At 47.5% G+C, this 12,982-nt stretch overlaps 2 protein-coding genes across 6 annotated transcripts in view; both read right to left on the bottom strand.

Annotated features, from left to right (window-relative positions):
* LOC143299738 (tudor and KH domain-containing protein homolog) overlaps positions 1-12,982 on the bottom strand; it is a 75,179-nt gene that overhangs the window by 21,954 nt on the left and 40,243 nt on the right. The gene's annotated exons all lie outside the window — the stretch shown is intronic.
* LOC143299830 (cannabinoid receptor 2-like) overlaps positions 5,696-12,982 on the bottom strand; it is a 28,447-nt gene continuing 21,160 nt past the window's right edge. For 2 of the 5 annotated variants that reach the window (XM_076613310.1, XM_076613312.1), the window contains exon 2: positions 5,696-9,937. In XM_076613310.1, the coding sequence (XP_076469425.1) occupies positions 6,355-7,620 (1,266 nt within the window). In that variant the 5' untranslated portion in view covers positions 7,621-9,937 and the 3' untranslated portion in view covers positions 5,696-6,354. The remainder of the gene's footprint in view (positions 9,938-12,982) is intronic. The other 3 variants (XM_076613313.1, XM_076613315.1, XM_076613314.1) reach the window with 3 other exon arrangements.

The raw sequence follows: 12,982 nt of genomic DNA, 5'->3' as shown, positions 1-12,982 counted from the left end.
CGAGGAAATCGGCGACAAAAACAAGCATTGAAAGTGACAGAAAAGTCTTGCAGAGAATTTCCCGAAAACATAATTATACACTATTTACAAGTAAATTAGGAGGAATTAGACAAATCACTTGCAGTGTCTATCAATTGTTGTTGTTGTTTTTGGGGGGTAGGAGGGTGGTGGGGGCCAATTTTGAAGTGGATCTGTTGTTTCACTGAGCATTTACAAGACACGGGGATGCTTTCTATTAGTTTTGATCGATCGACCATTCAAGCCTTTAGCTCCGGCCATGCAGTCATTTTCCCTATGACTTAACAGACGTTCGCTTTGGTGCTTTTGGAACAGACACGGAACTGCTCTTCCGTTTCCCAATATATTTCATACACCAGTCCTTGTTCTCAGTTCGAAAACCCGCTTTTCTACTGCTCATTTCTGTTTCCCTTTTCACGGGGTAATGTCTGGACTTCAGCACAGCGAAAATCAGTAGGCCTATATAAATATCCCAATATGTGAGCGAGTGGAACATTCTCTAACTCATGCCTGCATCATGTTTGGTTGTAACAGCAAACTGGCTTTCGTCGTCTTCATCCTCCTTTTAAACGACCAGCATCGATGTTCTGGTGACTTTCTCACGAATAGCGCATACCAGTTATTTTCGTTCTTCCACAACTCACCCAATCACGACACGGATTAGACCATCTTTAATGCTCTATTTCATATTCTGGATTTCTGTACACATGAAAGGGAGCTTACGTACGCTGCTGGCATGAAGAACTGGAAACATTCCCGCATCGGAGATGCAATGGGAAACAAAGCCATGGACAACTACCTGTTTTCCAACCTTTTTTCTTTCACCCCATTTTATGTCGATTTGTTGACGAAGTGCTGACCCAGCGGACTGATCGGGAAATGAAAAGATGGAGTGAACGAAAAATGCTGAAAAAACGGGCAAATATCCATGATTTTGTTTCCAAATGACCCGCGATAATGGAATGTTTTTTGTATGATGACATGATAAAAAAAATAAATAAAATAAAATAAATTCGCGTTCTCCAACTGATTGCGGAACGTTTCTTGTATGATAACATGATAAAAATTCGCGTTACAGAAACACTGTGGTTGTACGCCCAACTCACAGACTGAAACCATCCGATATCCCATTCACTCCCATGCCACATCATTTCCTATGGCAGTGGGCAATCCTGGTCCCTGCAGACTGCACGGCTGGCCTGGCAGCCAGAGGGAGGGCACGGTGTGAGCAAAGAGCTTTTGGTGTGACCCACGGCAGTGCAGCAGCACTGGGTATCACGGGCAGACAGGACTGACAGGAAGGCCAATCGGATCAACCCGTCAGGACGAGGGGATGGGTGAAAGCTGACGGCCCGGCAGCGGAACGATTCTCCGACTGGCCGAAGAAGCCCTGTGCATCACGCAATTAGGTGACACTGCCGTTAATTTCTGCGTCACCCTGGGTCCCTGTCAAGGAACTCTCTCTCTCTCTCTCTCTCTCTCTCTCGCACACACACACACACACACCGCACACACGCACATAGAGACAGACAGACAGAGAGAGAGAGAGAGAGAGGGGTGGTGGGGGAGGCAGAAAAAAATAGGAAAAAAATAGAACGAACAGTAAGCCGGCGGACAAAAGTGCTGTTTTAGGTGTCACGCATGATGGAAATAGCACGGAGTGTAAGCTTATTTCTCACTGTACTTTTTGGGTGAAAGATCGAAACTTAGTGACGCGCGTACAGTTCTCCAAAGAAACAGCATGCATTGTTCTGTATCATAGCTGGCCTAAGGGAGCAGCTTTGTGCGCATTTCCCACCCTCCTGTTTATAACAACCCCCAACCCAAAACCCTTTTTTTCCCTTGACGATATCAAGTTTACAAACTAAATGCAACCGTGAATTTAAATGTATCAGTTTAATCTCTCTCTCTCTCTCTCTTTTTCTGTGAATGAATGAACACACACGCGCACGCATCGACAGGCACAGAGTAAATGGATGTATCAATTAATTCAGGCAATCATTTATTCTCTCTGTGTGTGTGCGCGCGCGCGTGCGTATGTGTGTGCAAGCGCGCGCGCGCACGTGTGTTTGCGAGTGTGTGTGTCTCACCAACCCTTTCCCCCCGCCCACCCCTAACCCTAACCCTCCCCCCACACACACCCCTACCTCAGCATATACTGCCGGTGTGCCAGGTGACTCAAAGCTGGGGTCAGTAAAGGTCGGAACTCCACAAGTGGAACGAAAAAAAACAAACAAACAAAAAAAACCCTCGGTGTGGGGAGTGTGAAAAAGGAGGAGAAGATGAAGACAGGGGTCTGAAAAAGAAAAAGAAGTAACGTAGACGTAAAGGAAAGAAGTGAGAAAACAAAGAAAAAGAGAAAGAGAGAGAGGGAGAGAGACAGACAGAAAGACATATATATAAGGGGAGTGGGGGGGGGGGGGGGATAATTGTTGGTAACTAAAAATCGACAAAGAGAGAGTGTTGGGGAAAGCAGATGGACAAAGAGAGAGAGAGGTGGGGGGGCGGGGGAGGGGGGGAGAGACAGACAAACAGAAGGACAGACAAAGAGAATAAAGAAAGGCAACAATGGAAAAGGCAACAGAAGAAAACAAAAGAAAAGAGAATGGGAAGAGCGGAGAGGAGAAGCTTAATACGATGACGAAATACCCGAAAGTATTCTGTAACGCTGCTTGACTTACACAGGTGAAATGTAGTAAGCGTGTTAATAAGATCCACTCTCTCCTCCACCTGTAAAAGCGAGGGTGGTGATTTCGGAACAGGTGTGGGAGTGGTTTTAGCCTGTTCCAAAACAACTTTCCGCAGGTGAGCTTGGGTGTGACCATTCTTGACCAAAGGGGGGTGGGGGGTGGGGGGTGGGGGTTGAAATGGGCACGTTACACCAGTCCTACAACCGTGCGCGCGCACACACACACACACACACACACACACACACACACACATGCAGACCAGTTACACACCATGCACTGAGGGTTACTATCACCTTCCCAGGCAGACAAACAGTAGTAGCGGTAATGCACAACCGACGTGAAATCTCACGAACAATCAGCACTCATTTCAACGGGAAACGCTCTAAATGTCACGAATTAAAAGCAAACGATCGACCACCTGCCATTTGCTTTGGCGTCGCGCATCCTGCTGGGTTGTCTTTCCTGATGGATGATAAAACACACGCTTGGAGCGCTGTGTGCAGTGCCACACGATCCACGGAATGTTCTGTAAAATGGCAAACTAGTGCGTGTTTCTGGCCCAAGTGGAATTTCAGCAGAATTTTTGTATATCTCAGGCTTTTGAACACTGTTTTTTTTTATGAGAATGAAGCACATCTCCGGTTGTTAAAAGTGGGTATTTTTATGCTCTGCATGTCTTTATATCAGCACACACACACACACACACACACACACACACACACACACACCAAAATCCAATCAACCAAAACAGCTACCACCAGCAGCTTAGCACAAACTTTTATTCACCAAATTACCCCAACATACAATGCTCGACATTTCCAGGGGAATGCCAACATCACAGCATGGTGATAATTACTGTCAATAACACACCTCTCCGACAAAGCTCAACAGAACCACAAGCGTCTTAACAGTACTGTATACAGGGAGAAGTGAGGAAGAACAAGACTTTTGATGACAAAACTTTGGCAGTGCTTTTCCAAGGGAAAGAAACACTCTCCTCAAGAGGTTTACCTTATTCATAATGAAAATACAGCGCTGCCAAGATGTCCACACTCTCACAACAGCGGGATAGTAACACGAACAGGACGACCAGAAAGCAGTGTCTGCTTTACCGCGAAACTTTCCGATGGATAGTTCCGCCCACGCGTTCAGTAGGAAATGACCTGAGAGTGCGTTGAGTTACGTGAAAAGACCCTTGTCCTGAATACCGCAGACAAAGATGACCGTCGACCGACTGGACGCCAGCCTGTTCATCACGAGACAGGTGTACTCAACCGCCAGAAAAAAACAACACCACTGCTACGTATCTGACCTGATGCGTCATTAAACAAAAGAGGCCATGTCTTCAAGACTCACGTGTGATTCGCACTGGATCCATAACACGTGACTTGGGGGAGGGGTGGTGGTGGTGGTGGTGGTAAAAAAAAACAACAACAGGAAGCAATAATTATAATTTTGCGACTGGAAATTTCAAATCTTACGCTCTGCTATATCTTCCTCTACGACCTATAACCATGTCTTTTGAGACTTTAGTGTGTGGTATGGCCATAATCAATGGCACCCGGAAGAAAAACCAAGCCACATTACACAACACCCTTTTCTCATCATGTAGTGAACTTGGATTTAGAACCAAGACCCTGATTCCAAAGCAACAAAACGTTTGGGTTCCCACCAAGACTAACCACTGCACAATGTTTAAGACTGCATACTGGAGCCTTTCTTTCCCGCATCTGGAAGCTCTTCCTATTAATTATGACATACGATAACTGACATGTGACCGCTGACCCTGAATTTTGATAGCGATCATGCGGTCAGCGTGGTCAGACAGTGTTCCACGACCGTAAGCCGTGAGCTCAATAAACATGTTCTTCTCCTCCATGTTGCCAAAAGATGGCCTTGACGTATAACCTCTCACCTTGCTTACCACATCGTTGTCATCACTATCATAAAGAGGGTGATCGTAATTGCTTTTTTCATACCTTCTGTTCCAGGACGTTTGGTACCAATATCATTTGAAAAAGCCGATAAAATGTCAACTTTAAATAATCTACCACGTAAAACACAAACGCTGCACGCACACACGCACGCACGCACACACACACACACACACACACACACACAAGACCGGATGATTTCACAGCATCATTTTGTTTACACACGTGAGTAAAAAAAAACCGGATATGCTATTTCTAGCCTTCTTTGTTTTTGATCAACTCCTGAAGGCAGACAGATATTTCATCTACGTAAAAACGATTGCACACGCATGTGTGTGTGTGTGTATAAATGTGAGCGTGCGCTCACGTGTGTGCATGTGCAAACACACAAGGTCTATTCCCAAGACTGTTATTGTGCAAGGTTGTGGAAGTGCAGTTTTTGTTCCTTCCCTTCCCCCGAAGAAGTGCTAATTTCACGAGTGCAGTACCACCCCCCCGCCCCCACCCCACCCTTGAGAAAAGGAGAGGCTGTCTTCGTCTGAAAATCCTCTAAAAATAGCGAAATAAGCCGTGTCTTCCCCTGGAAAAAAGAAATCAGGTGCTGACAAGGCATTATTGGCAGACGCATTTTCCTTTCACACCGGTTAGGTCACACAAATCAGTGTTAAGGCATTATGCACACACTTCAACGTATGCACACACACACACACACTCTCTCTCTCTCTCCCTCTCTCAAAGCAACGTATCTGACTAAAAAAAAAACTGGTGCAAAACTGATAATTTCCTTTTCATCAACAACGCTGAAGAGCACACAATAAACACACGTGGCAAGACATGATTGGTGTGGAAAGGACGGGGGTAGGTGGGGGATGGGGGACTGGGGGTGAGGTGCGTGGAGTGCTGATGAAGGGGTGGCACTGGACGGGTAAATCGGGTATCACAGGATAAGAAGGAAAAGATTGACTCTGTGTGTGTGTGTGTGTGTGTGTGTGTGTGTGTGTGTGTGTGTGTGTGTGTGAGGAGTGGGGGTGGGGGGGATGGGGTCGGAGGCAAGAGAGTGGGGGCAGAGAGAGAGAGAGACACAGATAGACAGAGACAGCAGAGAGACAGACAGAGAGACTGACAGGGAATGAGACTATGTGTGTGTGTGTGTGTGTGTGTGTGTGTGTGTGTGTGTGTGTGTGTGTGTGTGTGAGGGTGTGTGTGTGTGCGTGCGTACGTAAGTGCATGTGTGTAAGTATACGTGAATGTGTTTGTGTGTGTATGTGTGTATCTGTGCGTGCGCGCGCGCTAATGTATGCGCTCGTGAGCATAAGCTCGTTTGTGTGCGCACTCAATATATGTACATTCGTTTGCACTGCAAGCAAAAGAGAAAATATTCGCGTCAGCTTGCACAGACATGTACACACACGCGCGCGCGCGCGCTAGAAACTTGACACAACAAGCACTTGAAGGGACGGGTCATAGTCAGCAAGGCCACACTGCCCACCCACCCACAGCCACCCATCACAAAGCGGTCATCTCCTCTGTCACCCCACACAGTCCCCGGCCCAGCTCCAGTGGCAGCGAGGGGCGGTAAGCCGGGTTGCTGATGCCCTGGGCACCCTCCTCCCCCTCCTCGTCCTCCTCCCGGCCCCCCGCATCCCCACGGCCGGTGTCGTACGAGTCCAGAGGGAGGGGGGTGGAGGAGGAGGAGGGGGTGTCCAGAGGCATCAGCTCCGTGACGCTGGCCTCACACAGCGGGTTGCTGTACGAGATGGCAGACACGCCGTTCTCCTCGGACAGCCGTTTGTGCGGGAAGCCCCAGCGATGTGGTGGTGGTGGTGGAGGTGGTGATGGTGGTGTCCGGTGGAGCGGCGCGTGACCAGTCCCTGCACGCGCACTGTGCGGTACAGCTGCAGCCCGGCGCCCCCCAGGGCCCGCAGCATGAAGACGGGCACGAAGTGATACACCCCCACCCTCACCCCCGTCCGGCCCCCCAGCGGGCAAGCGTCACAGGCCAGGCCCAGGAAGGCCAGGTAGGGCAGGTAGCACAGCGCCCAGGTGGCCAGGTCCAGCAGGACGGTGCCCCGCAGCTTGCAGTACTTCTCCACCTCCGTCAGGTGCAGGCTGAGGTGCTGGCCGTCAGGCAGCGTCAGGTCGTATCGGCCCCGCACCCACAGCAGCACGGCCAGGCTGCCCGCCGTGCACAGCACCCACACGGCGCCCGTCAGCAGCAGGTAGGGCCAGGGGAAGAAGCGGAAGAAGCTGTACAGGAAGACCCGGCCCTGCGAGTTCCAGCCCAGCAGGGGCAGGAAGCCCAGCACGAAGGACACGTTCCAGAGGAAGACCATGCCGGTGATGATGGACGGCTTGTCCACGTTCTGCAGGTACCACAGCGGCCAGGCCATCTTGACGCAGCGGTCCAGGTTCAGCAGCAGCAGCGACAGGCACGAGGCCGTGGTGGCCGTGAAGAACAGGCTCTCGGGCAGGAAGAAGTTGATGATGAGGTCGTCCACGAAGAAGAACATCACCATCTTGCCCAGCCCGTAGCAGCCCAGGAAGAAGTCGGACATGCACAGCACGCGCACGAACACCATGGTGGGGCTCTGGCCGCCGCCGGCGAACTTGGTGAGGAAGAGCACCAGCAGGTTGGCCAGGATGGCCAGGAGGGAGAGGCACAGCGTCACCACCACCTCCCTCACGTCCAGCCTCACCGGGTCCTCACGGAGCGCTGTGCCGTTCCCGGGGGTGCTGGTGGGGGAGGAGGCGTTCACCACGGTGCTGGTGGCGGTGGTGATGTTGAACAGGGTGAGCAGAGAGGTGGAGTGGAGGAGGGTAAAGGGAGAGGTGATGTTGGGCGTGGCCGGGGTACTGCTGAAGGCGGTGCTGATGTCTGCGGTAACGTTGAGGCCAAGGTCGCTGAACTGTTCTAGTCCTGGGGAGACTGGAGAGACGTTCACGGCATGACACGAGGTGCTACTGTTCTCACATGGCATGGCGTGGTTCTTCAGCTAGGCACAGCGGATTACAAATAGGATTCCACAAAACAACGTTTTCCCACTTCCACACCACCGCATCATGTGCGTTCCATTTACATCCCCTTTGGCGATAATCCCTATAGTTTTAAGACAAAAAAATCTTCACTATTCAGAGATATATTCCGTACTTTGACACCCAATCACAGCCTGATCTGTCTGCATCACGCGTTTAAACAACAGCCCGAAAACCTGTTCCTTGCACACACCGAGATTCAACACGGAAGCCAAACTTCCAGACCTTTTAGGCCTGGTAAGAGAACAATAATGCTTTATCCTTCACAGTGACTCACTCATGATTTCTGCAGCAAGGCAACGTTAACAAGATCTGCACACGACTGCCAACGGACACTGGTGTTCTTTGTGAAAGCTGAACAGTATGTTCGTGCACACTGCACATTTCTACCATCTGTTACACACACAGGCCGAAACTCTCAGCTTGGTTCAGAAGTAGAAACACAACCTGTATTTGTTGTAATGTTTTCGGAAACCACACTTTTATCACAGACACAACATGAAACATCAGCAATATTCTCTTCTTTTTTTTTACGCCAGATAAGTCGTGAAAAGCATCACACGTTTATCACATACGCAGCATAAAACTTCGTCGATAATCTTGCATGCCACATACTTTGTGAAGGCAATCAGGCATGAGAGACATAAAAGATAGCCATTATAAGACTTATGCTAAACTGTGGCCTTTAGTTTGTACTGTCCAAAGATAGCCATTATAAGACTTATGCTAAACTGTGGCCTTTAGTTTGTACTGTCCAATCGCGCAATGAAGGCAGTAGACCAACTCCCAAGTCAGTGACCGTTAGTGATAACTTTCCCCTCTGAAGATGACGGCACAGTGTAGATGAACGGAACGATGACTGAATGGATGCTGTACTCTGGGCGTTGACTGTGCAGGAAATCCAGCCCCGGAAAACACATCAGGGACAACACCACCACCACTACCCCCCCTCCGTTCCCGTGTCCCCGAACCTGTGGGCTTCTGATAAATGTGTCCAGTCAATGGTGGCTGTCCCCCGCTGTGATATCTCACAGCTTATGAAAGAGTTTGTCACAGCTTCCACTCTAACCGCGATATATCAAAGTAAATGGAACTGTTTATCATCGCAATCAACCAACACCGTATTGTTGCACGGTGAGATCCTTGTCTGTGATAGGAAACACACTCTTTTTCACCCCGCGCTGTGTTCATGTGGCAGAGGGGCGATCTGGGTTTCTTCACTGGGTCTCACCGAAAACAGCTTCATTGTGAATTAAAAAAATCTGATCCGATCTGTCAAAACCAGTATCTTGCAGGTCAGTTTAGACGTAAAACAGGGAAGCAGTTACTATACAACACAATATCATGACAATTCACCATTCCTAAATTTGCCGGAAATATACAGTCGAAAACAGACCTTGTCAGCCACTTCATGTTTCCCGGACTCATTCAGTCTTCACTTCTCACCAACCCCAACACTGTTCCATGTAACAAATACTTTCCTCATACTGATCCTGTAACGTGTTGGTGGTGAAATGAACACACAAGATACGTTGCACAATGTTCCCTCGCACTCAACACGCACATCACACTCGAAATTAAAATACTTCACACATGGGCTTCACACAATGTCAAAATAAACATTTTGCACCACATCTGAGCTTAACTGACCTTTTACATCACTTTAACCTATCTGACATCTAACAGATCGAAACGTTTCACGCCACGACTATGCTTATTTTACACCAAACACAATTTCACACAAAACCCTGTCTCACAACGCACACCGTCCTCACACTTGCCACAGTGTTTCACACCACGCCACAGCTGAATGCACTGTGTAAAGGAACGTGGTCATTTTCCACACGAAAAGCGGATATCAAATCAATTCAAATCACACACTTTATGGTTCAGTCGAACGCATCCGGGGCACACTCTGCAGAAGGTCCCCACAGCCAGTGCTCGAGATGATCCACTGCACTTCACCCCTCTCCGCACACTGACTGATCTGATCCGCACAGTTTGACACACGTCTTACACAATCGCAGCAAAACCACAGATGAAAGGCGGTACCACGTCCTTCGCTTTTCCCCCACAGTAAAGCCACTAAGCGTTTTTCCCGTCTACATTATTGGCACACGCATCCTCCAGAGAATAAACACAAATGTCAGTCTGGGAGCTGTGGAGGAAGTCTGATGAGTTCCGAACGAGGCAGTGTTCACCATCTTCGCTGCATCCAGTTTGCGACGGCCAAACAACGTTCACATCATTATGCACAAACACCTGTGAAGAATGGCAAACGATTAAGTTGTCGTCTTAATCGCCAACTTATATTCCTCACCTTCAGAATTTTCACAATTGACCCGTAATTTTTCTATAACTTCTGTCAGAATATCAGTCCTTGATAACAGGTCGTCAGTGTTTATGTTTTCAGTTTCGTCATAAAGTCATTATCCCGGGAGAATCAAGACCACGTGATATATGGATGTTAACATGTTTCCACGAATCCAATGGTTCGTTTCATCGTGTGGAATATGTTGGTTTGCCTCCACGGTTTATAACTCATCCTATGAACTACAGTTTCCATGTGTTCAAATTTCTCTTTGTGGGTTCTGAGTTTAAACATCGACTTTCTTTTTTAGACCCCCCCGCCCCCCTCCTCTCCCCTCAACTTCTCTACCTCCCTCCCTCCACTCAACTTCTCTGTGTAGACACACACTCACATACACACACACACCCCTCCTCCAACACACATACCAAACACACTTCTCATCCTGTTTACAGTCTGCTGGTGGAGAGGTAATCTACACGACAGCATGAGAACGTAAAGAAGCTACACTAAACAAAGCATCATACATGATTACTTCCATCTGTTTAGTTAGCCTGACTTGGGTTCAGGTATTCAATATGAACACACAGAGAGAGAGAGACAGACAGAGACAGAGAGACAGACAGAGAGACACAGAGAGAGAGAGAGAGAGAGAGAGAGAGAGAGAGAGAGAGAGAGAGAGAGCTGATAATAGATTACTAACATATGTGTAATTACGACGATGTACAACACCGACAACTAGAATTTTTATATGAATGTGTCAATGTACATGTCAGGGTATAGCTCACGCATCTTACGTTGTTTGGTGAGTTTTACAGTTTGCTGTTGTGTCTATAAACGATATAAATCTCTCTCTCTCTCTCTCTCTCTCTGTGTGTGTGTGTGTGTGTGTGTGTGTGTGTGTGTGTGCGTGCGTGTGCGTGCGTGCTTGTGTGGTAAATGAGATAAAGAAACAGCTATGTACACAAGGAAACACGTCCACAACCTTACCTAATAATACCGGCCTCAGGCTTTACCCACAAGGACATTAATGGCATTATATATACACTTACAAACACGTATAAATAGTTGGCGGTTAGATGAGGAACAACCATAAAACATCATCCGTGTGTTTATCGAGAATAAGGCAACGACTCTATCTGACAGCTGACTTGATTTACTGGTGTGTGTATTCCTGCGCACATGCTTCAAGACAAGACCGCTTTACTGTCTATTCACAGGTATAAACGTTTGACATTTATAAATAAGATAGAATAAAATACAAACAAACTAAACCAAATAGTTTAATATTAAGTTAAGAGAATATATACATTGTAACACGCATACACAAACACACACGCGCGCGCGCACCCTTGGAACCCTCCTGAGTGTGTGTGTGCGCGCGCGCGCGCGCGCGCGTGTGTGTATGAGAGCGTGCGTACACTTGTGACTGTGAGTGCATGCGTGTGTACGTGTGTGTGTGTGTGTGTGTGTGTGTGTGTGTGTGTGTGAAAGAGAGAGAGAGAGAGAGAGCACCTCATCCATTTCACTTCCTGTATGCCAACTGGCATCATCAAGGGGCATCGGGTGATTTATTAATTATCAGAAAGTAATATTTTTGACAGAGCTCTGAAAACGTGCTGCTGACACCCACGTGAATACCAATTACAGAGAGACAGAGACAGAGGGAGAGACAGCGAGTGTTAGTTGAACCCTCATCCACTTTACCTACTGCGAAAGAGCAGTTATGTGAGCGACACGTGCGATCCGTCACTGTCTTGCTTGAAACCTTTTCCCCCTTTCAAATTCTTCACGATGTGTACAACAAACCCACACAGATTACCACTGCAGACTACAAACACATCAACAGCACGGACAGCTAATTCTGTCGCACGTCTTTCAACATACCGTATTCCCAGTAACCAGACGAATTGACGCACATGATATCAATATGCTTCTCGAATCAAGCAAGGATGCTTCCCAGCAGTAATCTTTTCAAAGACAGGTGCTTATTACTCAGTTTTTTTTTCAAAATTACCCGTCTCTCATCCTCTTCACTGTACACAAGTAGTGAAATACAGTGTTATCTTTTCAGCTGGCTTATCGGGGACAACACGGCTACGTAGAAAAAACGCTTATGACTGCTTTTCTTATTGCTGGCACCAATTATCAAATACTGCACATTTTTGGCGGTTTTTGAGAAGCAGGCAGAAAACCACCTGTCTTCGCGGTGGCTCCTGAACAGGACCTTGACTGTCAACAGTCTGCCTCGCAAGCGTCAGTGATGGAAGACCTGGAGAGAGACTGTTGAAAAAAAAATCTCTGATTATTTAAAAATATATATTCATTATCATTATTCCAGCCACCTTCCAGCCGGCTTCCCCCAACTCACCATCCAGCCCAACTGCTCTCCTCCCTTGTAAAGGTTAACATTTCAAATGTGAGAAGGAATACTACCATCCAGCCCAACTGCTCTCCTCCATTTATGTAACGGTTAACATTCAAATGTGAGAAGGAATACTACCATCAGCCCAACTGCTCTCCTCTCTGTGGTTAAATTAAAGTGGAAGCTACTCCCAGCCCAACGCTCTCCTCCTTAAGGCTACCATTTATCTCTTCCCCTGCTCATTCCTATGTAAATTACATTCAAAGTGGAAGATATTCTTCACCTACGCTTTTTGCAAGTAACATCTGTGTTACATTCGTGGTTCTTTTACGCGGCTAAGTTCAATGTGCAGGGAACTACATTCGGATGCTTCTACTCGTAGTTCATTCGAATGGTAGAAGGTCCCATCACCACCTCTCTCAAGGTTACATAATGTGAGAGGAAATATCCTTCAGCCGATGACTTCTCGAAAGGTCATCAAATTCATCTCGCTTCCTCACTGGACGCGTTCCTCTAGGTAAACATTCAATGTGAGAAAAATCACATTCAGTCCCGAACATGACTACCTGCGTTGTAAAGAAACACAAATGTGATAAGAAAAAAATCAAAAAAAAAATTCAATTAAAGAATACTA

Source organism: Babylonia areolata, chromosome 25 (assembly GCF_041734735.1).
Source record: "Babylonia areolata isolate BAREFJ2019XMU chromosome 25, ASM4173473v1, whole genome shotgun sequence".
Classification (NCBI taxonomy): domain Eukaryota; kingdom Metazoa; phylum Mollusca; class Gastropoda; order Neogastropoda; family Buccinidae; genus Babylonia; species Babylonia areolata.
This window is presented reverse-complemented; position numbering and strand designations above follow the sequence as displayed.